We start from the raw sequence: 26,113 nt of genomic DNA, 5'->3' as shown, positions 1-26,113 counted from the left end.
TATGCTGCTGAAATTAAAAGCGAAGAAGAAGAAAAAATACGCATTCTGATTGGTGGAAAGTTTGGCGGACTTTGGTCTGCTGTATCGATCAATCTGTGCTTGTGGGTTGATTTCAGTTCTGTTTAACACTTACAGCAGTCTTTTGTTCGTCGTCTGGTGAGTCTTTTTTTATATATTTACCTCCCAAAACAAGTCACTGAAGCAAATGTTTGAGGAAGCGAATAGAAACGTAATATAAATAGAAGCACGTGCTTTGCGTTTATTGTTTCTGCTGACGCAGTTTTGCTGCAGCTGCTCTAACAGATGGCACCAGCTCGCCACTTTAAGCTAATGCGTTTCTTGTCAAAACAACAAATTAACAAAATAGTTTTGCGTGAGTGTTATTCTGAACACTTGTGAATATTTTGAAAGACTAAGTTTCTCCTAGTTAGAGTAAAAGTAGTATGGGTCGTTGTAGAGGCACTCCTGTCTTGCAGAAGCACAGTTTTGACAGGTTTCAGGGTCATTGCGCGCAAATCCATGTAATAACACAAAGGTCAACAGAGATGGGGTTGTGTCACACCATAACTGGGGGTTGCAGCGTTGCATTCATGTTGACAGATTTGTGTAACTCTTTGTCTGAAACGTTTTGTTGTTAGATCAACTGAACGGCCTTTCTTTTGGTTTTATTATGTTTTTAAGCAACTTGTTGGACATGCATGGATAGGTCATTCTTGTAAATTTCTTAATGTTGGTGTGGCTGTGGAGGTATCTAGTTTATTTTCAGTTGACCTTTACTTTTAGATTTCCATTTTGTGTGAGCAAAAACAAGAACCATGTCTCTGACAAATGGCCACAGTGTGAGTAAAGAAGCATGGGACTCTCACAACAAGATGATGCTGGAGCCTCTGGCCATCAGTGACTCAGAGGTTTGTTTGAGTTTTAAGATCATTTGACATTAATCTGTGAATATTGGTAAAATATATATATATATATATATATATATGTATGTTTGCACCACTGTGCGGCACATTGTTTCTGTAATCCTGGGTCGTTTGTGTTTCAGGTGTTTTCCATCATTAAAAAGGAGAAGCACAGGCAAACATATGGTCTAGAGCTGATAGCATCTGAGAACTTTGCCAGCAGGGCTGTTCTTGAGGCTCTTGGTTCTTGCATGAACAACAAGTACTCCGAGGGGTATCCTGGCCAAAGGTACAACACTTAGTTCAGTTTTGAACAAATATATGAATATTTTAAATACAGCTGTGTCTAATAATCATGATGCATGTATTTAGGTACTATGGTGGTACAGAACATATTGATGAGCTGGAGAGACTCTGTCAGAAGAGGGCACTGGAGGCCTTTGGTCTGGATTCTGAGAAATGGGGTGTAAATGTGCAGCCATACTCGGGTATCATTGAGCTGGAGTGTTGTAGTCAGCCTCTGCACATTAGTTCTTTGTTATTCCCTTTTTTATCATATTGTCTTCATGGTTTTCTCTAAGGATCTCCGGCTAATTTTGCCGTCTACACGGCTGTCGTGGAGCCACATGGCAGGATCATGGGACTGGACCTTCCTGATGGGGGTCACCTGACACACGGCTTTATGACTGAGAAGAAAAAAATCTCTGCAACGTCCATCTTCTTTGAATCCATGCCTTACAAGGTGAAAAGATGCAGCTTAAAGCAGAATTTAATGACAAATATTTAAACCTCTGTTTTTAGGCATGCATGCATGACAAATTTTTTTAAGTATACAAGAGTAGTAAAATGCCATTCAAATTTGAGAGTTCAATCTTCAGCCGTGACACATGTCAAAATGTTCTTTCAAAATAAACTAACCCCACTTATACTTAGTGTTGGAAAGTAAAAATGCTGTTAATGCTGTGAAAATTGAATTGCTTTGTGAAAGCAGTTTGTAAAGCCTTACATTTTTAAGGTGATTTATTAGTGGGGACCATTTAAAATTAGCATTCCTTGAGGGGATGCATATCGCCACCTTCAGAATCAGAATACCTTTATTGTAACAAGAACAAAAAATTATGTTGTCAAAGATTTATAAAATGATTTTTTAAAAAGATACAAAGAAAAATATAGGCGGATAAAAAAAATAACAGTCATTCTATTATACATGAAAGAGATTATTGTAAAAAATGTGTCATCGCCAAAGTTGTAAAGATCTTGCTGGTTTTGTTCACGCTCAAACTACATGTTGAGAATGTCTCCGCTACTTCTTTCAACTGCTCCCTCTTACTCTTATGAGTCATCATCCTCCATCTCACTGTCCTCACTCCAACTACCTCCAAGTCTAACTGGGTGAGAGAAAGACGACTCTGTTGCCACCACTTCAACTTTTATTTCATTGTAAAATTAGCAGAGTTGTTGCTATTTTTGTGTTTATTAATGACAGTCTTGAATCCTAAAATTAGTCAGTTGTACATTCAATTATCACATTTTGAGAGTCATTAAAATCTGCTCACTAGTTTGTTGGATATTTTGCTAACAAACAGACAAATAAATTGATAATTGCCTGCTTTCTATGACCTCCTGATGTCCCTTAATTTTATTAACAGCGTGTCAGCGTTAAACTCAATAAGCATCAAAACATCATTCTGAGTATCTATGTTTATAATCTAATAATAATAATTAATAGTTTTTTTTTTGTGATGCATTGTTGCAGTTTGTGCCCTATTGTCAGGTTTAAGTTTTTACAGTTTATACAAGAAATATTCAGTAAATAAATTATGTTCAACATCTAAGATACAGATCAGAAAGTTTTTAACTTGAACAAAATTCTCAGACCTCCATATACAGAGTTGTGTTCATGCACAATAAGTCTGTATATTCTTTACAAAAGTTTTTTCCTTCTGTTTTTAAGGTGAATCCTGAAACTGGTTACATTGATTATGACAGACTGCAAGAAAATGCTAAACTGTTCCACCCCAAGCTCATCATTGCAGGTTCTTTAATGCACACGTACAAGTTCTTCTGTAAGAGTAGTTCACAGAAAACTAATTTTTTTTTTCCTTCCCCTTTTCAGGAGTAAGCTGTTATTCTCGCAACCTCGACTACGCCCGCTTGAAGCAGATTGCTGCTGAGAATGGTGCATATCTAATGGGAGACATGGCTCACATCAGTGGGTTGGTGGCTGCTGGAGTGGTGCCCTCGCCCTTTGAGCATTGTGACATTGTTTCCACGACGACTCACAAGACGCTGCGTGGCTGTCGTGCAGGAGTAATTTTTTATAGGAAAGGTAGTCTGCCAAAATAAATGTTCAACAGTTTTGTAATATATATTCATTTATTTTATTTTTCCTCACATTTAAACCTAACATTGTAGTTATTTCTCCATTTCACCCTCCACCAGGTGTAAGGAGTGTGGATGCCAAAGGAAAGGAGACGCTGTACAACTTGGAGTCTTTAATCAACCAGGCTGTGTTTCCAGGGCTGCAGGGTGGACCCCACAATCATGCTATTGCAGGTATCCTCATTTATTATTTATTTGCTTGTTGTCAGATTAATCTTGACAGCTGTCAAATGATGACATCAGTCTCACGGAGGTAAACTTTCACCGGCAGGTGTTGCTGTGGCTCTTAAACAAGCCATGACACCAGAGTTCAAGGCCTACCAGTCACAGGTTCTTGAGAACTGCAAAGCTCTGTCCAGTTCCCTCATGGATCTCGGTTACAAGATTGTCACTGGTAAGTTCCACAAAGCCCCTACTATAAGAAAGCTTCGTCTCAATTTATTAATAAATGTCCTAAATGGAAGTTGCTTTTACCACAAAGGCAAATAAAAACAGGTTATTCTGAATTTGATGTATTTTTTTCATTATTGTAATAGAATAATGTTAAGTCAGTTTTTAGCATAAACCTGCTGACTTGAATCATATTTATGCTCATTGTCTCCTCTCCTGTAGGAGGTTCTGACAACCATCTAATCCTGCTGGACCTGCGGAACAAAGGAACTGACGGAGGACGAGCTGAGAAGGTTCTGGAGGCCTGTGCCATTGCTTGTAACAAGAACACCTGTCCAGGTACAGTATGTGATTGTGTAACTATAAACTATTACAGAAAACAACAAACACAAGATGCAGAAATGTCTTCCCAATACCAATCCCCCCACCCCAGCCTGTCAATCCAGCACCATAATTCTCCCCATTTGGTTCTCATTCTTCTTCAGATGAAGGGGAGGGGTTTTTGGAGCAAATCTTTGAATCAGACTGATCTTTCATCATTGCCTTTCCACAAAGAGCTGCTGACATTAGGATACAGTCAGGTGATGGGAGGGGTGCTTTAAGGTTCTTAGCTTTGTAGATACACCTTTTGTATTGTGAGCAGAGGTTGTAGATGTTTGGGGGCATCTTTCTTCCCACTCAAATCAAGGTTTCTTGAGATAGTTCAACAGCTGCCAGGTGTGAAGCAACCAGTTTGTGGATTAGCACCTCAAAGTGCGAGGCCGTGCCCCATGGCCATTAAAGGGTGGGTTGCCAACTTCAAATTGGGAAATATCGTCCAACTCACGTGTAGGAGTTTAAATACCTCAACGTCTTGTTTGCACATGTTGGTAGACTGAGGCAAGAAGTTGACAGATGGGTTCAGGTGCAGAGGCTGCACCAGTTTGCAGTGACAAGCTCAAGGACAAAGCTGTCGACCAGCTGATCTATGTTCCAAACCTCACTTATGGTTAATCACTGAGAGACGAGTAATGACCAAAAGAATAAGTTCACAAATACAAGCAGCTGAAATGTGCTTCTTCAGCAGTTTTTAAACTAATCGTAGGGAAAATGTTAGGAACCTGGCAGAGGTTCTCAGTAGTCACAGGTCCTGATTGATAAGGCATGATAGACTCCTTCCCTGGGAGGTTTTCACGGCACTTCATGCATTTCCAAGCAGTCAGCTTAGGAACGCTTTGGATTCCTCCAGATGAACAGGAGGAGGTTGCTGATAGAGAGGAAGATCTGAATAATGTGAATCCTAAATAACTTATTTTCCTAAAGAACCATTTTTAATTGTTGGCAGCCTTTTTTTTTTTTTTTTCAGGGGATAAAAGTGCTTTGCGTCCCAGTGGTCTGAGGTTTGGTTCTCCAGCTTTGACCTCCAGAGGCTTGGTGCAGGAAGACTTTAAGAAAGTGGCTCACTTCATTCACAGAGGTAATTTTTAAAGAAGGCGATGGTGCATTTATCCGTCTGTGCACAAGACCAAATGATTTTAAAATAAATCTGTTCCTTTTAAAGCTGATATCTGATTCCCATGTTCTCTATTCTCCTGCAGGTATAGAGCTGACTCTGGAGGTGCAGAGAAGTCTGGATCCTAAGGCCACTCTGAAGGAGTTCATCCAGGCGGTGGCTCAGGGAGACCAGTTCCAGCAGCAGGTGGCTGAGATCAGGGCTGAGGTTGAGGCCTTTGCTGGTCAGTTCCCCATGCCGGGTCAGCCCGAGCTGTAGAGGGCAGCACTTCAAACAGAAAACAGCTTGAAGAGATGATTCTACAAAACAAACATCACTGATGGCATCAGCTTTACGTGTCAAATCTAGACACTTTCTGGTGATTTTAAAGCATTCTTGTCTAAACACATTTTCACTTGATACAGATTTTTCCAAATGGAAAAAAAATCCGAGCTCAAATTCATTAATTTGCTTTAGACTTTCAATTATTGGTATTGTTACAAAACTTTATTAACTTTTGCCCTCTGACTTCAGTCTTTGATGTTACAATGAAAGCATTGGCTTGCTTAAGGTAGTCGTGTTTATTAATTTCTGTTTAATTTAATTTACATTTCCAAAGCTTTCTATTAAACTGTTTCAACTTGAACTGTAATAAATAAACCAGTTTTGTTACATTCATTAAATGTAACAGTAAACTTTACTGGAGATTTTTATTTACTTATTTTTTCTGACTGAAAACTTGTGTGTGTGCTTTTTCACTTTTATAAAAATGTTTTTTATTCAGCTGCAGTCCTTTTGATAATGCTCACAATATTGAAATGCTTCAATCTGGTTTTAAAGCCCTGCACTGCAAAGAAACTGCACTTTTATAAAGTTTTAATGATCTTTTTATTAATTGAACCTATGTGGTATCAAAGACTGCACTGACGGCAGTTTCTCTGTAAGCCTCTGAAAATCTGTTTCCTTTTCAGTCTTCATGTGGAGTTCCCCAAGGATCTATTCTTGGACTTGTTTTATTTTCCATCTTCACGCTTCCCATTGGCTCCATCGTCCGAAAATTTACCATCTCTCCATTCCTACATGGACAACACTCAGATTGTCTTTACTTTCAGCTAAAGTACAATTCTTTCTCAATTAAACCCCTGCTTGATGCCTCACTGAGGTCAAAGCTTGAACAGCTTCAAACATTCTAAACTTTAGTAAGAACAAAACTGAAATCATTAATCTTGGCCCCAATGCAAACTGTTGTTACTCCTGTGGATCTGGGTAGCGTGGAGCCATTTGTAAGATCTCATGTAAAACATTAATTTTGACACTTGATTCAGATTTTTAACCTTGAGAAACAAGATTAGTTTTGTAGTAAAAATGTTATTTTCAAAAACAGGCTTTTGTCAAGTGAAATTGCTTTTATCCTTTAACATCTGTGAACAGGTGATTCACACTTTTATTACCTTTCAACTTGACTATTGCAACTATGTTGGTATCGGTCAGGCCAGCCTCTTATGACTGTAGTACAGAACGTTGCAGCTTCTCTTAGCACACACAAAAAAGCAGGAACACATCTCCCTAGTGTCAAATTATTCAGGTAAATAAATTAACAAGGTTGAGTCAGGTACTCTGCATGGATCCTTTGTTGAAACGTTTAGTCTTTTATCCAAAAGACTTCTTCAGTCTGAGGTGCTGCAGCAGCCTCATAGTGATGGATGGCAGTGGAGGTGGTCTGTTTATGATTAACATCAGATGCCACTCTTAGCAGCAGGATTCATTCAACCTTTATTTATGCAGGTTAGTCCCATTGAGCCTCGGGGTCTCATTCACAAGAGAGACTTGAAGATGACTGAAGGATAATACAGTATTATAGGCAGAAACATGGGTGTGCTATGGGATCCCCACTTTCATGTGGTGTTGCAAACCTGTACACGGAGGAGGTAGAAACGAGTGTCCTTTTCAGGGACACCACCAGGTCATTGGTTCAGGTATGTTGATGATGCCTGAGTTAAAATTTAATCTCAGGAAGTACAACATTTCACTGATCACATCAACTTTGTGGATAAAGTTCGCATGAGAAGATGTAAACGATGACAGGTTGGCTTTCTTGAACTGTGTCTCTGGTGGAGGACTTTAAGAAACTGAGGTGTACCACAACCCACCCACACAGACCAGTACTTGCGGCTTGACTCCCTTCATTCACTGGAGCACAAGTTAGGAGTCATCAGGACTCTGTACCACAGAGCAGACAGCGTCCTCACGAACTCAGGAGCCAGGCAGAAGGAGAAATCCCACACAAGACAGGCTCTAGAGCATATGTGTCAAACTCAAGGCCCGGGGGCCAAATGTGGCCCTCGTTGAAATCTTATCTGGCCCCCAAGATGATATGTGAAACGTAAAATACTTCTGTCACTTTAATTTTTTTCAGTAATCTCTGATTATGATGTTGAAAGCACAACAGAGAACATCAAATGAGACCAATCAAGATCTTGTTGAGGACCCTGTGACCAAGAAAAGATGCTGGGTATCTGATTTGAGTTAATGTAGATTCTGAAATTGGCCCTTAGTTTGAAAAAGGTTTTAATTTTGGCCCCCTTTTGTAAGTGAGTTTGACACCCCTGCTCTAGAGCAATGTGGATATCCTAACTGGGTCTTCCTGAAAGCAGAGAAGAAACCCAAACAGAACTCCAGCCAGCCATCAGATGGAAAAAGGAATCCAGACCCAGACCAGTGGTCATTCTGTATATTTTAGGAGTTTCAAAAAAACGGAGACCTTTATTTTCTAAACATGACACCTTTCAAACCCCAAAATACATTATGGCAAAGACTGGTTCATCCCAAAGATTTGGTCCCATCACACAAACAGAGTACTATTGTGTATGCTGTTCAGTGTCAGGAAGGTGATCAGTCTTACATCGGGAAACTAAACAGCCACTGGCCAAAAGGATGGCCCAGCACAGAAGAGCAACATCATCAGGCCAGGACTCTGCGGTCTACACTCATCTCCAGGCCAGTAGTCACTCTTTCAGGGATGACGATGTTCACATTCTTGATAAAGAGGAACGTTGGTTTGACAGAGGAGTGAAGAAAGCCATCTTTGTGAAGAAAACATGTCCATCTTTAAACGGGCAGGCAGAGGCCTCCATGTTCAACTGTCCCCTTCTTACAATGTTGTTATTGCATCGCTCAGCTCAAGCAGCCATCAGGGTGCTAACAACCATTTGTTAGACTGATGGTCCTCCTTTTGTATGTGAACAACTAGTTTTTGGCTGTCATCAGCAGAGTGGTTGATCCACTATGAGAAGGTGTTGCTTATAGAACTGAGTTTGTTGCAGTTCCTGAAGACTGATTTTTGGATAAAAGACGAAATGTTTCAGCAAAGAAGAATCCGTTCAGAGGACCTGACTCAACCTTGTTAGAGATATTTCCCCAGTGCTCAGTGCCAATTGGTTTTAAAGATTTTGTTGACCTTCGATGGACTGTACTTATACAGCACCTTTCTATCTTATGAAGACACTCAAAGTGCTATACACTACAATCTATGTCCTCGTTTACCCATTCATACAGGACTCTACTAGATCTCTGCAAAGCAAATTGAACAAATCATTCTAAAGAGACTAATCAGTGCTTTATCACATTCATTCACCGATGGGACACACATCGGAGGCAATGAGGGGTTCAGTTTCTTGCCCAGGGACACTTAGGCACTGCTGGTGGATTCGAACCCCCAACTCTTGCATTGGAGGACGACTGCTCTAACCACTCAGCCACAGCATCCTAGTCTGAGATGAAATAAATGAACAGACTCCTTTAAATCTGTCTGACCTCCTGCAGCCTGTGCCCTCGAGATCTGAATGGTCATTTGCTTTTGGTTGTCCCAAGGTTCAGGCTGGTCCACAGACGCTATCAGGCCTTTCAGTTGTAGCTCCTAACCTGTGGAAGCAGCTGCCGCTTCACATGAGACAGGCTTCAACTCTTGGTGTTTTTCTGTCTCATCTTAAAACAAATTTGTACTCACTGGCTTTTAATACTGTATAAAATGGACTTGTTTATTTAAACTATTGTAATTTGTCTAAATAAATTTGAATGATTTAAAATAATCAATTTTATAGAAAGGCTTTTTTCAGTAATGAACATTTTCTAAGTGACCCATGGGACTCCAGACACTTCACTTAACTCATTACTTCACCTTTGTTGTGGCAAAGCACTACCTCTGTTGCCTTTTAACAATTTGTCAGTATGTTTTTCAGTCCAACCAAAAGTCCTACTCTGTTGCCTTATCAATATTTTCCCCGTCCTCTAAAGCTGCTCGAGCCACAGTCCACTTAGCTTGCAAATTTCCTGCCAGCTGCATCAAGGGTCCCACAAACTAACCAAGTTCTGTAGCACACCTTCAGCCTGGACTCTTCACTTCCAGTATCCACTGTCAAGTTCAGGCAACAACTTTATTATGGTCACATTTTTACACAGCATATCAATAGGGGATCTAGAACAGAATCCATTTAGACTCAGTGTCTCCTGCCTTCCTTGAAGAAGCCAATTGCCAGAGGTGAATGTTGGAAGACCTCTTCAACAGGAGTTTAAGCTCCTTTGGATTGGAGCCTCTGCAAGATGTTCCTAACACAACCTCACTGGACGTTTGGACGTGCCGCATGTTTCAGACATCCTCCCCCCAGCACCTGGTCCAATTCACACCCCAGTTAATGTCATTGACAGCTCAGCTGCTTTTCATCCGGAGGTTCAAGACAAATGATCATGGACCTGATGACACTATTGTTTACCTGCATTCCAGGAGTCTTGGCGCAGAACCACTTTCCCTTATAAACACTATGGTGCTTGTTGATTCAGTGATAAGTCTTCTAATATGTCCTCAGCAGGTCTAACAAGCTGTTAGACCGACAAATCTAGATTTGTAATGCAGAGTTCATCTGTTCACTGTTTGATGTTTGGACATACCGCCCTTGAAGTGATGTGGTTCTCCATCTTGGGCCTTGTTCCCTTGCGCTGAAAAGTATTGTTTAAAAGCCACTCTGTTAATATTTGAGGTCGGACATAATCTGCCACTTTGAATTGTTTTATCCCTGGGATTTTCTGCAGGACAAGTATCACAGAAGTTTGTTAGCAGAGCACCACTCTAGTACACATAGGACAGGTGGTTCCTCCCACCTACACACCTCCAGGTCACACACTTGTCCATGTGTTGAAGTCTACCAGCAGAACAATGAATCCCCCAGGCACTGCCCCCTTAGATTTTCACCCATGTACCACATGAGTGCTTTTGACCTGCTGCCAGGTACTGCGCAAATAACCTTCAGAATATTTCCCTGACCCCTCAAAATATGAAAACAACTATTGTATCTACTGGAAAACATCTAAATGTTTTGTACTGAGAGAGGAGCAACAAGTAAGCCTACTACTGCTTGTCACTTTCAAAAGAATTGAAACATTAAACCCAACAACTTCTGTTTTAAATATCAAGTAGAAATTTTTGATTTATTGATTTGATACAAGCTTAATGGCCATGTAATACTATTTACATAATGCAGTTTTAAAAAAAACCAAAAAACTTTGGAACTGTAAATTTAACCCAACACAAAAATGATTCTAGATAATATTAAGCTAACATTTTTATTGAAACATTCTGCCTAAAACAAGTTTTACATCTGAAAATATGAACTCTCTCTATTAAAATATATTTCAAACATTAACGTCTATGCAGGAATAATTAAAATTTGTAGTGTCTTGTTTTGCACAGGGACACATTTGACAGTCAAACTCCGCCCACCACAAGTGATGTTTGTTTTGTAGAATCATCTCTTCAAGCTGTTTTCGGTGTCTGAAGTGCTGTCTTCTACAGCTCAGGCTGACCCGGCATGGGGAACTGACCAGCAAAGGCCTCAACTTCAGCCCTGATCTCAGCCACCCGGTGCTTGAACTTGTCTCTCTGAGACATCGCCTGGGTGAACTCCTTCAGAGTGGCCTTAGGATCCAGACTTCTCTGCACCTCCAGAGTCAGCTCTATACCTGCAGGAGAAGGGAAACCATAAAAGTAGGAGTTCGGTTTTGCTTTAAAAAAGTTTTTACAACCCTTTAACTATCATTTGTATTTTTGTGCATTTCCTTCTCAATGTGACAAATTTACCAACACCTCGTTTAAAAAAAATACCTCTGTGAATGAAGTAAGCAACTTTTTGGAAGTCTTCCTCCACAAAGCCTCTAGAGGTCAGAGCTGCAGAACCAAACCTCAGTCCACTAGGAGGGGCAGCACCATTGTCTCCTATTAAAAAAAAACATGTTTGTGAACAGTTCTAATAGCCTTCATGGAAAAAGATGAATTAACAGGAAAAAAAACAACAACAATTGGATCTTTAAATTGTTCTGAAAAACATTGCCTCACTAGTTATTATTTGGCATTAGGCTCAGCGGGGCTAACCAGGAGTTGGCACAGTGGTTAAGTCATTCAACTGTGTTGTGGAAATATCAGGGTTTCAGGGTTTGAATCCTGGTGCCAACCTCTGAGCAACCTCAGTTACACTGAGAGACAAAATAATGAGGCCTTGCCTGCTCAGATGTTGCCCAGATTAATAAGGTTCGCATCAGATGTTGGGGAACCAGCACATTCTGAGGAAAAATGGGCTACTGGAACAAGACATGCATGGACAAGGGCAGAGCGTTGGAATGTTACTTCTGTATGGGATTAAGCCTAAATAGAGGGGCTATAAGGGAACAATGTGGGAACTATGGAAACTTGGATACCCACCATCCAAATTTACCCATAAACAACTTCGAAACCAGTGTTCCAACACTTGAGCAAGGAATCTGCTATCACACCTAGAGATTGACAAGGTATAACAAATATGCTACAGGGGAGCTAGGACGACAGGTCAAGGGGGATAAGCCATCATCCCCACCATCATGGGTACCAAGCCCCATTGAAAAGCCTTGAGGAACTGAATACAAGGTCAGCTGATCTTAGAATGAAGATTGTGACCAAGCTAGGCCAACTATCACATCAACAGAAAGGTGCGTGAGTTTCCAGTTGTTGCAGGAAGTTCTGCAGTTCTGAAACTCAGCAGTTCCAGAGTTCATGAAGGCTGGAATTCAGGATGCTGATGAGAGAAAAAGAATCAAGCTGAACCAGAGAAGATCTGGGAATTATGAAACTTCTGTTTTGGATGACCTCACGACTCCAGAGGGTTAGCTGTTCTTACGGAGACGCTGAAAAGTGGCTCGAAGTGGAACTTTACGCCGGAACTGAGATATCTTCAGAAAGGTAAAAGTCGATCTTCACCAAAGTGTACCGTTGGGATAAGCTGGTCCAAAAGAGCGTGCTGTTCTGGTTAAAACAGACAAATTCCCTCACACATCTCTCTGTAGATAAACTCCATCTTTCCATCTTTAAAATTCTTCTATCTGCTAAAAATCATTACAGATATCTTTAGAAATGTCTGAAGCAAAGTTTTCCAATCACCTCCGTGTGGTTGACGTCTGCTGTATTATTGGAAGTGAGGACAATCGCCGCATTGTTCACTTCCTGTAAACTGATTAATAAGCTGTCGTTACTTTCAATTCTTGCCAATTAATGTAAATGTGTGATGTGTTAAACTTGATTATGTTAATAAATGGCCCACTGTCATTGGTGAGTCAAAGATAATTAACGTTTCCGTCCACATTTTATTAATTCATATGCACGTCATCATACAGTCCAGAAAAATGAAAGAATCCGTTTTAACAGTATGAATATATATCAGTATATGTACATACTACATCTGCAATGAATAAAGAACCACCGAAAATACCTCAACACGTCCATACCTAAGGCTCTAGAGGCTGCCACACAAAACCTAAAAGCTCTTGCTACTTGTTTAAAGAAGCAGAAGCTAGGAGAATAAACAGGGTATTTGTTAGGGGAAAAAAAATCTCAATCACTAACATTGATTATTGTACTCCAAAAGAACCCCAACCTACAGCAGGTGAAGATTTTTTTAGCCCTCTTTTACTAGCAGGCCACATCCAGGACAGGTTATATACTTTGTACATAAATAGATATGCATGGAGACAATGTCACAGAATGAACCTCAAACAGAGTCTTCTGTTGATTTTTATAACATTAACAGTTCAGTGGGCATTCATTTGTCCTGAAGTCCAACTCACAAAAACATACAGATATGGTTTATGGGCGTCAGGGAGGTGTCAGGGAGGCACCGTGACTAGGCCTCCAAGTTGAGATAAGAGAATGTTTTAGGAGACAGCAAACCAGCCAGTTCTCATGGCAGGAGGGAACAATGTTTTCAGCTACAATACAATACAATATAAGACAATACAATACAATACAATAATACAATACAACTTTATTTATAAAGCACTTTAAAAACAACACCAAAGTGCTGTACACTAACACATACAAGCAAGTATAAAAACCATAAAATCAGTAGATACTGTAAAAGTAATAACTACAATATAAAGCACAATGTAAAAACATTCATTACATTTGACCAAAATTTCTCTAACAGTATTCTACACCACAGAGGAGAATTCACATGGTGTATTCTCAATAGTAGAAGAACAACATAAGAAGTTTATGCTGGTGCAGCATATGGGAAAAGGAGGCGTCACACAATAATAACTACATGGTAACAACACAGAAATCTCCCAGAACAAGAACCAGTGCTCATTTCAGTGGCAGACATCTAAGAGTCTCAGCAATGAAGAGCTGGGCTTGACATGTTCCACATCTACTAGCTAAAGAAACTGACTGCTTTTCATGAATGCCTACCCAAGGTCCCATCCAGAGTAGTTGAACCAAGGCTGGACAGTTCTGATCATGAAATACCCCCAGAAAAGGATAATCCCATCCAACTACTATCCAACTACAATCACCTGTACAACATGGAAGCTCCTATCAGGCATCATAGCGACTAAGATGAATAAACAAACCTGAGTGAGGCACAGAAAAGACTTGGCATCAACACTAAGCAACACCAAGCACCAGCTACTGTTTGATAGAATTCCAGCTTGGGACTAACACCAGACACACAAACCTGTACATTGCCTGGATTGATTACAGGAAAGATATGACATCATGCCACTGGAGTGCTTGAATCTATACAACATCAACAGGACACTTAGATCCTTCATCAATAACTCAATGGGAATGTGGAAGACAAACTCTAGAGGCCAGTTCAAAGCCAATTGCATGTGACGTCAGGATCAAATATAGTATATACCAAGGCGATGGATGCACTGTCCCCATGCCTGTTCTGCATAGGCCTGAACCTCCTCAGCCATATCATTGCAAAGAGTGGCTATGGATATTGGTTCCAAAATGGAACAATCATTAGTCACCTCCTCTACATGGATGACATCAAGCTGTATTCCAAAAATGAGTGAGATATTGACTCACTGATCCACTTTATCAGCAAGGACATTGGAATGTCATTTGGACTGGATAATTTCAGTTGAATGGTATGTAAGAGAGGCAAGGTGATCACAACTGAAGGGGTTGAACTACCTGACATTGCAACATTGCAGATGTCCAGGACAGCTACAAATACCTTGGAATCCCACCTTGGAATCCTACAGGCAAATGGCAATCATGACGAGGCCTCAAGAAATTCAGCTACACCCAAATACCTACAGAGAGTAAGGAAAGTACAGAAGCTGCCAGCTGAATGGGAATAACAGAGTCAGAGCCATCAACATAAATGCAATGCCAGTCATTAGATACCTAGCTGGTATAATAGACTGGCCAAAGGAGGCGATGTAAGCCACTGACACCAAAACTTAAAAGCGCCTCACAATGCATGGAGGGTTTCACTCCAAGTCCAGCACCCTGAGACTATACACTAAAAGAAAAGAACCAAAAAAGTCCATGCTCAATAATCCAGGTATACAATCCAACAATTTTCATAGATTTTCAAAGATTACTTTAAAAGAAAAGAAGAAGGCAAAGGACTAGTGAGTGTCCAAACCATTACTTAAGGTGAAACAACTATTATAGATTACATCAGAAGGAAATCCCCCGACAATGAACTAATGAGTGAAAGTCTGAGGCAGCAGCATAACCCCAATGTAGAAAAGGCTGAACAAGAGGATTTATCATGGAAAGATGAATCCTTTCATGACATGTACCACCAGTAAACTGAGGATGTGGCTCAACAAATCCTATCAACAATATCAACAAATCCTACTTGTGGCTCGAGAGAACTAGACTGAAGGACAGCACAGAGGCACCAATTGTCATGATCAGCGGGGGGCGGTGATCATGACACCAATCATGGCTTCACAAGAATGGGCCATCAGCACAAAAGCAATAGAATCCAGGGTCTACCATACCAGACAAGAACCAAGATGCAGGCTGTGCAAAGATGCCCCCGAGACAGTCCAACACATAATAGCAGGGAGTGAGATCCAGGCAGGCAAAGCATACATGGAACTATATAGCCAAGTGCCAGTAATAATATACAGGAACATCTGTGCTGAGTATAGACTGGAAGGAGTATGGACTGTATCAGAACACAGACAATAATTTCTAAGCGTTCTCTTCAGAAATTGAAAATGGGACAGACCCATCATGTTTTGAGCAGGTGCCTTGTTCATTTAGAGCAGGTCAGTTAGTGTTTAATATCCAAATCCTCACACTGACTAACAAAAAGTCAAAGTCTAAATTAACCAGGATCCTCCATGTCCTCTGGCAGACTACCACTAAGTCTGAGAGTTTGAAAACTCACCAAAAAAAAATCTAAAATCACTCAGCAGAATCACCAGAAATGTTGCAAAGTTGGGTGGCTGCTCTGTGTTAATAACACCCAACAGTGTTCTATATGGCATTCCATATACAATACACTTTGCTTGCCTGCACATCCTGCTATTATGTGCTGGACTTTTGTCAGGGGCATCCATCCTTACTCCTTGCTTGGGTCTTGTCTGTTGTGGTAAACACTGGCCTCTGTTGTTCTTGTGCTGCCATGATAAGTGTCTCTAAGTTATCTTTCAATTCAGCCCTTTTCTAGCCATTAGTACTATTTGTTGAAATCGACCACTTCATCAATCTGCAGGTGGTAGATGTTGTGCAGGGGCTTATATTTCCATGATGGTTCTTCCTGTTCCACCCTTTCCACATTGGGTTTCTGTTGCCTGAGACAGTTACTTAGTAATTTATTTTCAGTGGGTAACAAAATAGGTTCTCATGCTCACTAGTCCTCTGCCACCCTTTCTCTTAGTGTATAATAGGGTGATGAACTTGGGTGAAATCATGAGTTTTTTTTATTTTTATTTTTTATCTTGTTTTATCTCCTCCTTTGGCCAGGCTATTATACCATGCCTGGTATCTGATGACTGGAGGGCATACCATATGTGATGATTGCTCGTATTACCGTTTACATACATATACACACACACAACTGTACCTGGACAATTGTTCGTGTTACAAGAAATGCCACAAGCCTCCAGAACATTCTCAGCTCTTATTCCATCACTTCCTTTATTTTGCAGATCCAGAAGCATTAGATGGTTGTCTGAACCACCTGCAAAAGAACATACATCCAGTCATGCTACAAATTCACTTCATGTTATAAACCTATAGTAAAACAAAGTTAATCAAAGTAGGAAACAAAGGACAATGTAGTTACTGTATGCTGTTTTAAGATGGCAGAAGTCTTCTTTGGGATAATTTTAAACAAATTAAAATTACTTTTGTATGTTAGTGGATTTATAAACCGTACCTGTGACAATCTTGTAACCAAGATCTATGAGGGTATCGGACAGAGCTTTGCAGTTCTCAAGAACCTGTGACTGGTAGGCCTTGAACTCTGGTGTCATGGCTTGTTTAAGAGCCACAGCAACACCTACCAATGAAGGACATTACCTCAGTGAGATTAATGTGGATATACTTTGACAGCTGTCAAAATCCATTCATCCATCCATCATCTTTAGCTTTATCCTTGGCTGCTTCCTTACCACGTTGTGGGGATTGCTGGTGCTCATGTCCAGCAGTCACTGTGCAAGAGACGGAAGACACCCTGGACAGGTTGCAAGTCCATCACAGGGTAATATAGAGACAAATGAGACAAACAAACATTTGCACCCAGGGACAATTTAGAGTTACCAATTAACCTAAAGTGCTTTTTTTGGTCTGTGGGAGAAAACCTGGAGTACCTGGAGAAAATCCATGCATATAAGGAGAGAACAAACTCCACTCAGAAATGGCATGATTTAGGTGAGCGATGACAGCTCTGCCAACTGTGTACCCATGCCAGTGCAGCTGTCAAGATGAACCTAAAAAACAAATAAAACAACAACAAAAATTGTTACCTGCAATAGCATAGTTGTGTGGTCCACCTTGCAGCCCTGAAAACATAGCCTGGTTGATTGAAGACTCCAAGTTATACAGAGTCTCCTTTCCTTTGGCATCCACACTTCTTACACCTGGTGGAGGGAAGAAAGTGTAAAAAAAACTGTAATTAAAATGAACTAAACACAAACAAGTTAGGCACAGGAGGTAGATAGGCGAAAGAATCATTATGGCTCCTAAAAGTAATATCTGCATCGGCTCTGACATGGCCTTTTCAGTTCTCAAACAAATAGTACTAGGTGAGGAGCTATGTTAGAGTGAAAAGAGATGTTTTTTTAGGTAAGCTGAGCCAAATGATCCATACCAAATTTACTGAAACAAGGAAAAGTGACAGCTGGCAACAATAGAACAGAAACCAGAAGTATATACAGTATCGTGGGGAGTAATTACAAAACAGGGAGAGGTGTCCTGATTGATTAAGCAGAACCAGTTGTGAGAGAAACAGGAAACCAAAACTAAAGACAAGAACCAAACCTAACGAACCATGACAGTGGGTGTCAAAGAAACAAATATACTGTGAGAAAACTAACATTAGTAAAAAAAAAAATCACAGAAGGGTCCAATTTCTTTCTACCTTTTCTATAAAATATAAGTCCAGCACGACAGCCACGCAACGTCTTGTAAGTTGTTGTGGAAACGATGTCACAATGCTCAAAGGGTGAGGGCACCACTCCAGCAGCCACTAACCCACTGATGTGAGCCATGTCTCCCATTAGATATGCACCATTCTCAGTTGCAACCTGCTTTAGGCGGGTGTAGTCAAGGTTGCGAGAATAACAACTTGTTCCTGGAAAAGGAGGAGCACAAACAAAATAAAATATTTATTTCCAAGTACCAGTTCAGTTCTACAGAGTATGTACACTGTACGTGAAGGAGTGCGTTAAAAAACCTGCAATTATGAGCTTGGGTTGGAACAGTCGAGCATGTTCTTGTAGTTTGTCATAGTCAATGTAGCCTGTTTCTGGATTCACCTAAAACAGAAGAAGCACACCCCTATCTATATTGAAGTTTCATACTTTAGCTTGAATTCACTCAGGTTGTGAATGACATTCCATTGAAGTAAATAACATACAACTGGTCACACAGGTATGTTAATGACCATATGTTGAAAATTCATGAGTGCTTTTCACCTTGTAAGGCATGGATTCAAAGAAGATGGATGTTGCTGAGATTTTTTTCTTCTCAGTCATAAAGCCATGTGTCAGGTGACCCCCATCAGGAAGGTCCAGTCCCATGATCCTTCCGTGTGGCTCCACGACAGCCGTGTAGATGGCAAAGTTAGCTGGAGAGCCTTAGAAAGGAACGCAGGAATCAATATGATGAACAAAGAAGAGAATGGAGAAATGTACAGAAACTAAAAGCTTTATATTGCTTAATACCCGAGTATGGCCGCACGTTGACTCCCCATTTCTTTGAATCCAGGTCAAAGGCTTCAAGCGCCCTCGTCTGGCATAGTCTCTCCACCTCAGCAACATTTTCTGTACAATTGTAATACCTAAACATATGGATTGTGTGTATGTATTGATTTTCATTTATATTACGGTAATTTTTTATAATGGCATTTAATAAAATATATTCCTGTATACCTAAGGATAGGGGAATTCTTAGTGTACTTGTTGTTCATACAGGAACCAAGAGCCTCGAGGACAGCTCTGCTGGTGAAGTTCACGGATGCTATGAGCTCCAGACCATACATCTGCTTTTGCTTCTCCTTTTTTATTATAGAAAACATCTGAAATTGAAACACTATAAGACTCAGTTAGGAGTACTGTAATTTACCTACTCATCAGCTAAAATATTATTCATGACCATACAGTGATGGGAAAAAGGCAATTGATCCTTGTCCAGTACTAGGGTTTTATGGATCAGGCATAATAAAAATGCCCTACCTTTTACAAGGTTCTAAAATTATTCAAATCTGACCTCAAGTATACAAAAACACACAACAAATTCCATCACTGAATCATTGAAATCATTGAAATTCCATCATTATTTGTGCTACAACGATCGATAATATTTTCACAAATATAACAAATGGGGATGTGATAGGAGGTATTTTAATGAGTGATTTAAGTGATCACTTACCAGTTTTCACGATTTATAAAATAATCAAAGCATTACAAAAGAAATTACAATTAAGAAAAAAACAATAAACACATAAAAAAAAAGCAATGGACAAATTAAAAGATGATTTACATAAACAAAACTGGAAAGACGTGTATGTTGATGATGTGAACAGATCATATGATGAGTTTATGAATATTTTAGGAGCTCTGTATGAAAAGAATTGTGTGCAAAATAATTATACAAAGAGAAATGTTGTTGACCAACCATGGATGAAGAAAGGGTTGAGAAATGCTTGTAAAAAAAAAAAAATTATTTGTATACATGTTTCTTGAAATTGAGAACACAAGAGGCCGAAGAGAAATATAAGAAGTATAAAAATAAATTAGTAGGAATTATAAGGAAACACAAGAAGGAATATTATAGTGATTTATTAAATAAAAGTAATGGTGATATGAAAGCTACATGGCGAGTAATAAATAGTGTTCTGAAAAGTCATAAAGCAAAAACAGGTATTTCACAATATTTTTTGAAGGATGACGATGAAATCCATGATGAAAATGGAATTGTAAATGGATTTAATCATCATTTTGTGAACGTTGGATCAAGCCTTGCAGCTAAAATACCAAAAGTAGACAATAATGTGAACCATTCAGTTATAAGTTGTGACAACATCACTTTTCTTAATGGAACTGACAAAGAAGAAATAATGAATGTTGTAAAAAATCTTACAGATAAGAGATCAAAAGACTGGGTGGACATGGATATGATGTTTGTAAAGGACATAATGAGTCATGTTATCGAGCCGTTTACATATATATGTAATTTATCATTTTCAAAAGGAATATTTCCAGACAATATGAAAGTAGCTAAGGTAGTTCCTCTCTTTAAACATGGTGAAAAATGTGTGTTCAATAATTATAGACCAATATCCTTATTACCACAGTTCTCAAAAATTCTAGAAAAACTATTTGTGACCAGATTAGATAAATTTATTACAAAACAAAACATTCTAAGTAGTAGTCAGTATGGGTTTAGAGCAAAAAACTCTACATCAATGGCTCTCATGGAAATAATGGAACAAATAACTACTGCTGTCGATCAAAAACAGTATTGTGTTAGTATTTTTGTTGATTTAAAAAAAGCATTCGATACTATTGACCACACTATTCTCCTTGAAAAATTAAATAAATATGGTATAAGAGGACCAGCATTACACTGGGTATCTAGCTATTTAAAAGATAGGAAACAGTTTGTACAAATAAATGGTGTAAGATCTGACCTGTGCAATATCACTTGTGGAGTTCCTCAAGGCTCTGTACTTGGACCAAAGTTATTTATTTTATATGTGAATGACTTAGTGAATGTATCAGGACTCCTCAAATGTGTCCTTTTTGCAGATGACACAACATTTTTTTGTTTGGGTAAAGATGTAAAACAGATGTTGGAATTGATGAAGACAGAATTTGATAAAATACAAATTTGGTTTAAACTTAATAAATTATCATTAAATTTAGATAAAACTAAATACATGATATTTAGTAACAAAAAGAGAACTGTTGATGATCCATTTAAAATTGAGGGTGTTGAGATTTGTAGAGTTAATGAGATGAAATTTTTGGGTGTAATCATTGATGAACAGCTAACATGGAAAAATCACATAAATTCTGTAAGAACAAAAATATCTAAATCTATTGCAGTACTATACAAAGTCAGGGAATTATTAAATGATAAAGCTCTGTACATGTTGTATAACACAATCATTGTTCCACATTTAATCTATTGCATTGATGTTTGGGGGAAAGCGTGTAAAACATTTACTAAGCCTATTTTTATTTTACAGAAAAGAGCTGTAAGAATTATCACCAGAAAGCATTACAGTCACCCATCAAGCACATTATTTTATCAACTGAAGTTATTGAAATTCCATGATCTAGTAGATTACAGTATTTTATCAGTTATGTATAGGGCTCAAAATAACACATTACCATTAAATATCCAAAGAAATTTTGTTAAAAGACAAAGTTGTTATAATCTTAAGGGGATAGAGATATTTGTCAAACCAAAATTCAGAACTAGTCTGAAGGGAAGGTCTACCTCAGTCTAAGGAGTTGGATTGTGGAATGGTCTAGAGAGTGATGTGAAAAATGCCAAGTCAATGTGTACATTTAAGAAAAAGATCAAAGCTGAATTGTTAAAAAAGTATATATGAAGTAGCTTAGTGTGTGTTTTGTATTAGAATTAGAAAAATTAAAAAGAGTTATTCATTTTGTTCTGTTACTTGAAAATTATTATGATTGAACTAATTGTTTGAAAAAAGGGGCAGATATAATAAGATTTTTTCTTCTTTCTGCTGCCTTTCATTTTAAATCTCTTGTATTTTTTTTATAATGTTATGGAATTGTTTTGTACTTTTTTTAAATGAATAAACTTTATACCATACCATACCATCATGATGTTATTTATTAAACAATACCAAGCAAAAATGTGTGTGTGCAAAATTAAGTCCATCAATTTTGCTTCCATGGGATTTAAAAAGGAAAGTAGCAGCCAAAGCTTTCCTTGTTAAAAACACTTGATTCACAGAGCATCATCGGTGTGATCACCTCTGCAATTGCAGGAGTTTTAGCAGTTTGCTGGCCTGGAGTATACAGGTGTTTGTTAGCATGATGGCAAGGTGAAAAGACATCTGCAATGACCTTAGATAAACAATTATTTCTGTCCATCAGTTCAGGAAGGATTAAAGATAATTTTCAAACAACTTGGAATCCATCGATCTATGGAGACAAAAAATAGATTTTTAAGTGTCCCAAAGAAAGTTGCAGATGGAACCCTAATAGGTTATGTAGAGGGCTTGTAACAGCGATGATGTTAAGCTGAAGAAGGATTCCTTTAGGACATGTTTATTCCGCCAGACTGCTGAAGAAGCTGACAGAAACAGGGTGCTAAGAAAAACTGTGCCTTCTCTGGTTGTGGATGCAAAAAACTTGGGTATGAGAGGAATTTTGAGAGGCCATGGAGATGGACCATTGGCCTAAGGAGGTTCTGGCAAACTGTTCAGTAACTCAGAAAAGGAAAGTGGGCCCTGTCCCAGGCTGTGCTTAGTTTGAATGAGGAACTGCTGCCTCTGACTGAGGTTATTGTTGAGTGGTGGAAGGAGTTCTTCTAGTATCTTCTTAATCCATCCCCCATTTCCACCTTTTGAGGAGGCAGAGTCTGAGGACTCAAGGAAAGACAAGTCTTTTACTGTGGCAGAGGTCACCAAAGTAGTCAAAACCTCCCATGTGGCAGAGCGCCAGGGGCAGACAAGATTGGCCCTGAAATGCTGAAGGCTCTGGATATTGTGGGGCTGTCATGGTTGACACATCTCTTCATTGTTGCATTGAAGACTGGGACAATGCCCATGGTGTGATGGACCAGGTTCTCATTTTTAAAAAGGGGAACTGGAGAGTGTGTTCCGGCTATTGTAGAATTATTTTTTTACAGCCAGAGAGAAAGTTAACTTCAGGGGGTTGAATGGAAGGGGGAACCAATTGTTGAACCTCAGCTTCAGGAGGAGCAGTGTGGCTGACTTTCATCCTAGTTGAAGAATAGCAGACAAGATCTTCACCCTTGCAGGATTGCAGGGTGATAGGAATTAACTCTCCAGTCTACATGGGTTTTGTGGACCTGGAGAAGGCTTATGTCTGTGTTCCCCGGTGTATTCTGTGCAGGGTACTGCAGGAGTATGAGGAGCCAACATTGCTTTTAAATCCTGTGTGGTCTCCGTATAACCAAATAGGAGCTGCGTTTGTGTTCTTGGCACAAAGTTGAGCTTGTTCTTGCAGGTTGCATTCCGCCAGGGCTGTCCCTAATCTCCAATCCTTTTTGTTTTGTTTATGAACAAGATCTCAGGATATGGATAGAAGGGTGTCTTGTTTGAGAACCTCAAGGTCTCATCTATGCTTTATGCAGATGATGTGCTTCTGTTTGTGTCTTCAGGCCAAGACCTTATGCACTGGGGCAGTCCTAACTGGAAACAGGAGGAGTGCAGCCTGTTTAAGCATCTGGCAGATAGAGCAAGAGATGGATCAATGGATCAGGAGCTCTGTCATCCAGAGGGAGCTTGGAGTAGAGCTGCTGCTCTTATAAAATGTAAGGAGTCATCTGAGGAGGCTCAGAGCCTGGGGCAAAACCAGGACTTGCTGGTGGAATTTTTTACCCTCTCTGGTCTGGGAACACCCTGAGATTCTCCAGGAGATGCTAAAGAGTGTTGCTGGGAAGAGGGATATTCTTGTTTCTCTCCTGGAACTATTGCCTCTGCAACCCAGCAATGACTAAGTGGTAGAAGTAGGAGATGAGAGAATGTGTTTCTGTACTCTTAGGTTAGATTTGAATCATTTTAGAATCAGGTTAAAAAAACACTTTTTAAAAATATGTCCTAATATGTAAAACCCAAGAATTGAAAGAAACACCATCTACAAAAATACCTGCATATCTATTTCGAATATTCACATATCAAAAGGGTGTACTGTGGTCCTAAAAGTCCTGAACACTGGACACAAACCTCTGAGTCACTGATGGCCAGAGGCTCCAGCATCATCCTGTTGTGTGACTCCAATGTTTTTTTACTCACACTGAGGCTGTTTGTCAGGGGCAGTCTCGTTACTGTTTCTTGCGCCGCACAAAGTGAGAATCTAGAAGAAAAAGTAAACATGAAAAATCGTATTCAAAGGATTTCACAAACACACTAATGAGCTAAATATTTCTGTAAAATAGACACCTGAGGGAAGTTTTACAAACCATGTCAAAAACCTTTAATAGAGTATTTGGCCATTTAGAAAATCCATTACTACAGCACAAAACCTGAAATTTTAACTATTGTGGTGTGGTCCCTCATAAATTAACCTTTCAGTTATTACCTTGAGCAGTGTGCATATATCCTGCAAAACCTGTTGCCCCAACCCCCAAGTATGAAAAATATTTTGGGCTTATTGTAGTATAAAAAACCCATTCTTTACTTGTTTCCTTGTCAGCACACATTTAGAAAGATTAACTCGAAAGTTTATACAAGTGAAAACTGTTTGTTTAGGAGAATAGCTCCTGAATCACTGGAGGGTTTTTAATGAAACTCTGAGAAAGTAATAATTGGATGTAGCTCTACAACGGACAACCTTTTGGAGCCAACTCAATTCAAGATGGACACCTCAGCCAACTGAACTCTCCAACAGAAAAAAAATTCACCTGAGGCAACATTCCAATTATTCATTTGCACACGAATACCATAGGACACTGTTACATTTCTGTCTGCAGCTGTAACTCCTGATAAGTCTTACACACTAAAAAAGTCTCCTGAGTAAATTGTGTTTTAATAGTTTCTGATGCAGGAAAATATATATTTTTAATTAATTAATTAATTAATTTTACTATGGCTGTGTAAAACAACTCGACTGTGTCTTAACATGTAGAAAAAAATTAAAGAATAACTCAGAGCTCAAATTTGAAAGAAATACAAAAACACAGCTAACTCCAGACATCACACACAAAAACATGTTATATCAGAAAAATTCAAACAAAATGAAACAATATTTCAATCTACTTGATTGCTTCTTTGGGGATGTTTGCTTTTGGACTCACTGTCTCACAAAAGATCCATAAATAAATGGAAAAGGGAAAAAGACAGGAAAAGGCTACATTTGGCAGAAATAAGTTAAAAGAGCATTAAAGCTGAAATTAGCAGAAAATTCTGAACAAAAGTGGAACTGAGCAGTTTAAAGGTTTTAAACAGCTCAAATGATTTGAAGGATGTGAAGAGAGCTCCATTCATTTTCAATGAGAAAAACATGGCAGACAAAGTTAAATATATCAAAAAGTAAAAATTGCACAAAATCCAAAAGTCACAGCAGGAAAGTCCTGAATGAGTTGAACAGTTTGATGCATAAATTGTTGAAGAAAAACTGCAGAATGAGTTAAGAGCTGAAATACGTACGGAAAAAGAAAGATCTCATTAGTGTGAATGATTTTTAGGCATTCACACAACAAGCAAATTACGTTTACCTTACAATGACTACATACTGTTTGATGCTGTATTTGCATAAAGGTAAAAGAAACATAGTAAACTTAATAAGAAGTCTTTTGTAATGATATATCTTCTATAAGACCAACATTATTATTTTTTGTGGTCTGACAAACCTTTTAACAAAGTAGAGTATAAATGAAGGTTAATATGGTTTGAAAGAAAACTCTCCAGTGTTGTGTCAGTCCAGTGTGCAAAAGGAAATGTGTTTCTACAAATATGTTATGGTACAACTATGATTCATTCTGGGAATTGAGACAGATTGTCAGTTTCTGTTTGATCTTTTCTTTGTCGTGTACAAAACTTTTATAATTACATTAAATTTAATCGTTTAGAATGGATGTTTAGATTGCTATGAGGGACATAATATTGTATCAGCTGGCAGATTTAGTGATTTGAGTCTAAAAATAGCTTTTAAATTAAAACTGGCAATTGAAATTTTAGATGCATTTTGAAAGCCTTTAGTCTATAATTCAATGTAAACAAGCATATATTTATCCTGATACATG

At 38.9% G+C, this 26,113-nt stretch overlaps 2 protein-coding genes across 2 annotated transcripts in view; one reads left to right on the top strand and one right to left on the bottom strand.

The window, feature by feature from the left end:
- Window positions 1–53: 53 nt before the first annotated feature.
- Window positions 54–5,714, top strand: LOC119422114 (serine hydroxymethyltransferase, cytosolic). The gene is made up of 12 exons (XM_037689462.1): window positions 54–156; window positions 784–908; window positions 1,046–1,191; window positions 1,275–1,390; window positions 1,484–1,644; window positions 2,857–2,938; window positions 3,019–3,231; window positions 3,345–3,458; window positions 3,556–3,678; window positions 3,897–4,013; window positions 5,020–5,130; window positions 5,252–5,714. Exons 2-12 carry the CDS (start codon window positions 816–818, stop codon window positions 5,422–5,424), a joined length of 1,449 nt encoding a protein of 482 aa, XP_037545390.1. The 5' UTR covers window positions 54–156; window positions 784–815; the 3' UTR covers window positions 5,425–5,714.
- Window positions 5,715–10,984: 5,270 nt separating this feature from the next.
- Window positions 10,985–26,113, bottom strand: part of LOC119421092 (serine hydroxymethyltransferase, cytosolic-like) — a 16,986-nt gene continuing 1,857 nt past the window's right edge. Inside the window, exons 2-11 of the mRNA XM_037688490.1 lie at window positions 24,096–24,225; window positions 19,072–19,217; window positions 18,865–18,980; window positions 18,616–18,776; window positions 18,375–18,456; window positions 18,060–18,272; window positions 16,857–16,979; window positions 16,542–16,658; window positions 11,300–11,410; window positions 10,985–11,157 (exon numbers count right to left, since the gene is read on the bottom strand). Of these exons, the coding sequence (XP_037544418.1) occupies window positions 10,985–11,157; window positions 11,300–11,410; window positions 16,542–16,658; window positions 16,857–16,979; window positions 18,060–18,272; window positions 18,375–18,456; window positions 18,616–18,776; window positions 18,865–18,980; window positions 19,072–19,217; window positions 24,096–24,225 (1,372 nt within the window). The remainder of the gene's footprint in view (window positions 11,158–11,299; window positions 11,411–16,541; window positions 16,659–16,856; window positions 16,980–18,059; window positions 18,273–18,374; window positions 18,457–18,615; window positions 18,777–18,864; window positions 18,981–19,071; window positions 19,218–24,095; window positions 24,226–26,113) is intronic.

Source organism: Nematolebias whitei, chromosome 15, assembly GCF_014905685.2.
Source record: "Nematolebias whitei isolate Nwh7 chromosome 15, NemWhi1, whole genome shotgun sequence".
Lineage (NCBI taxonomy): Eukaryota > Metazoa > Chordata > Actinopteri > Cyprinodontiformes > Rivulidae > Nematolebias > Nematolebias whitei.
Note: the sequence above shows the minus strand (reverse complement) of the source record. Positions and strands in the feature narration are given on the sequence as shown.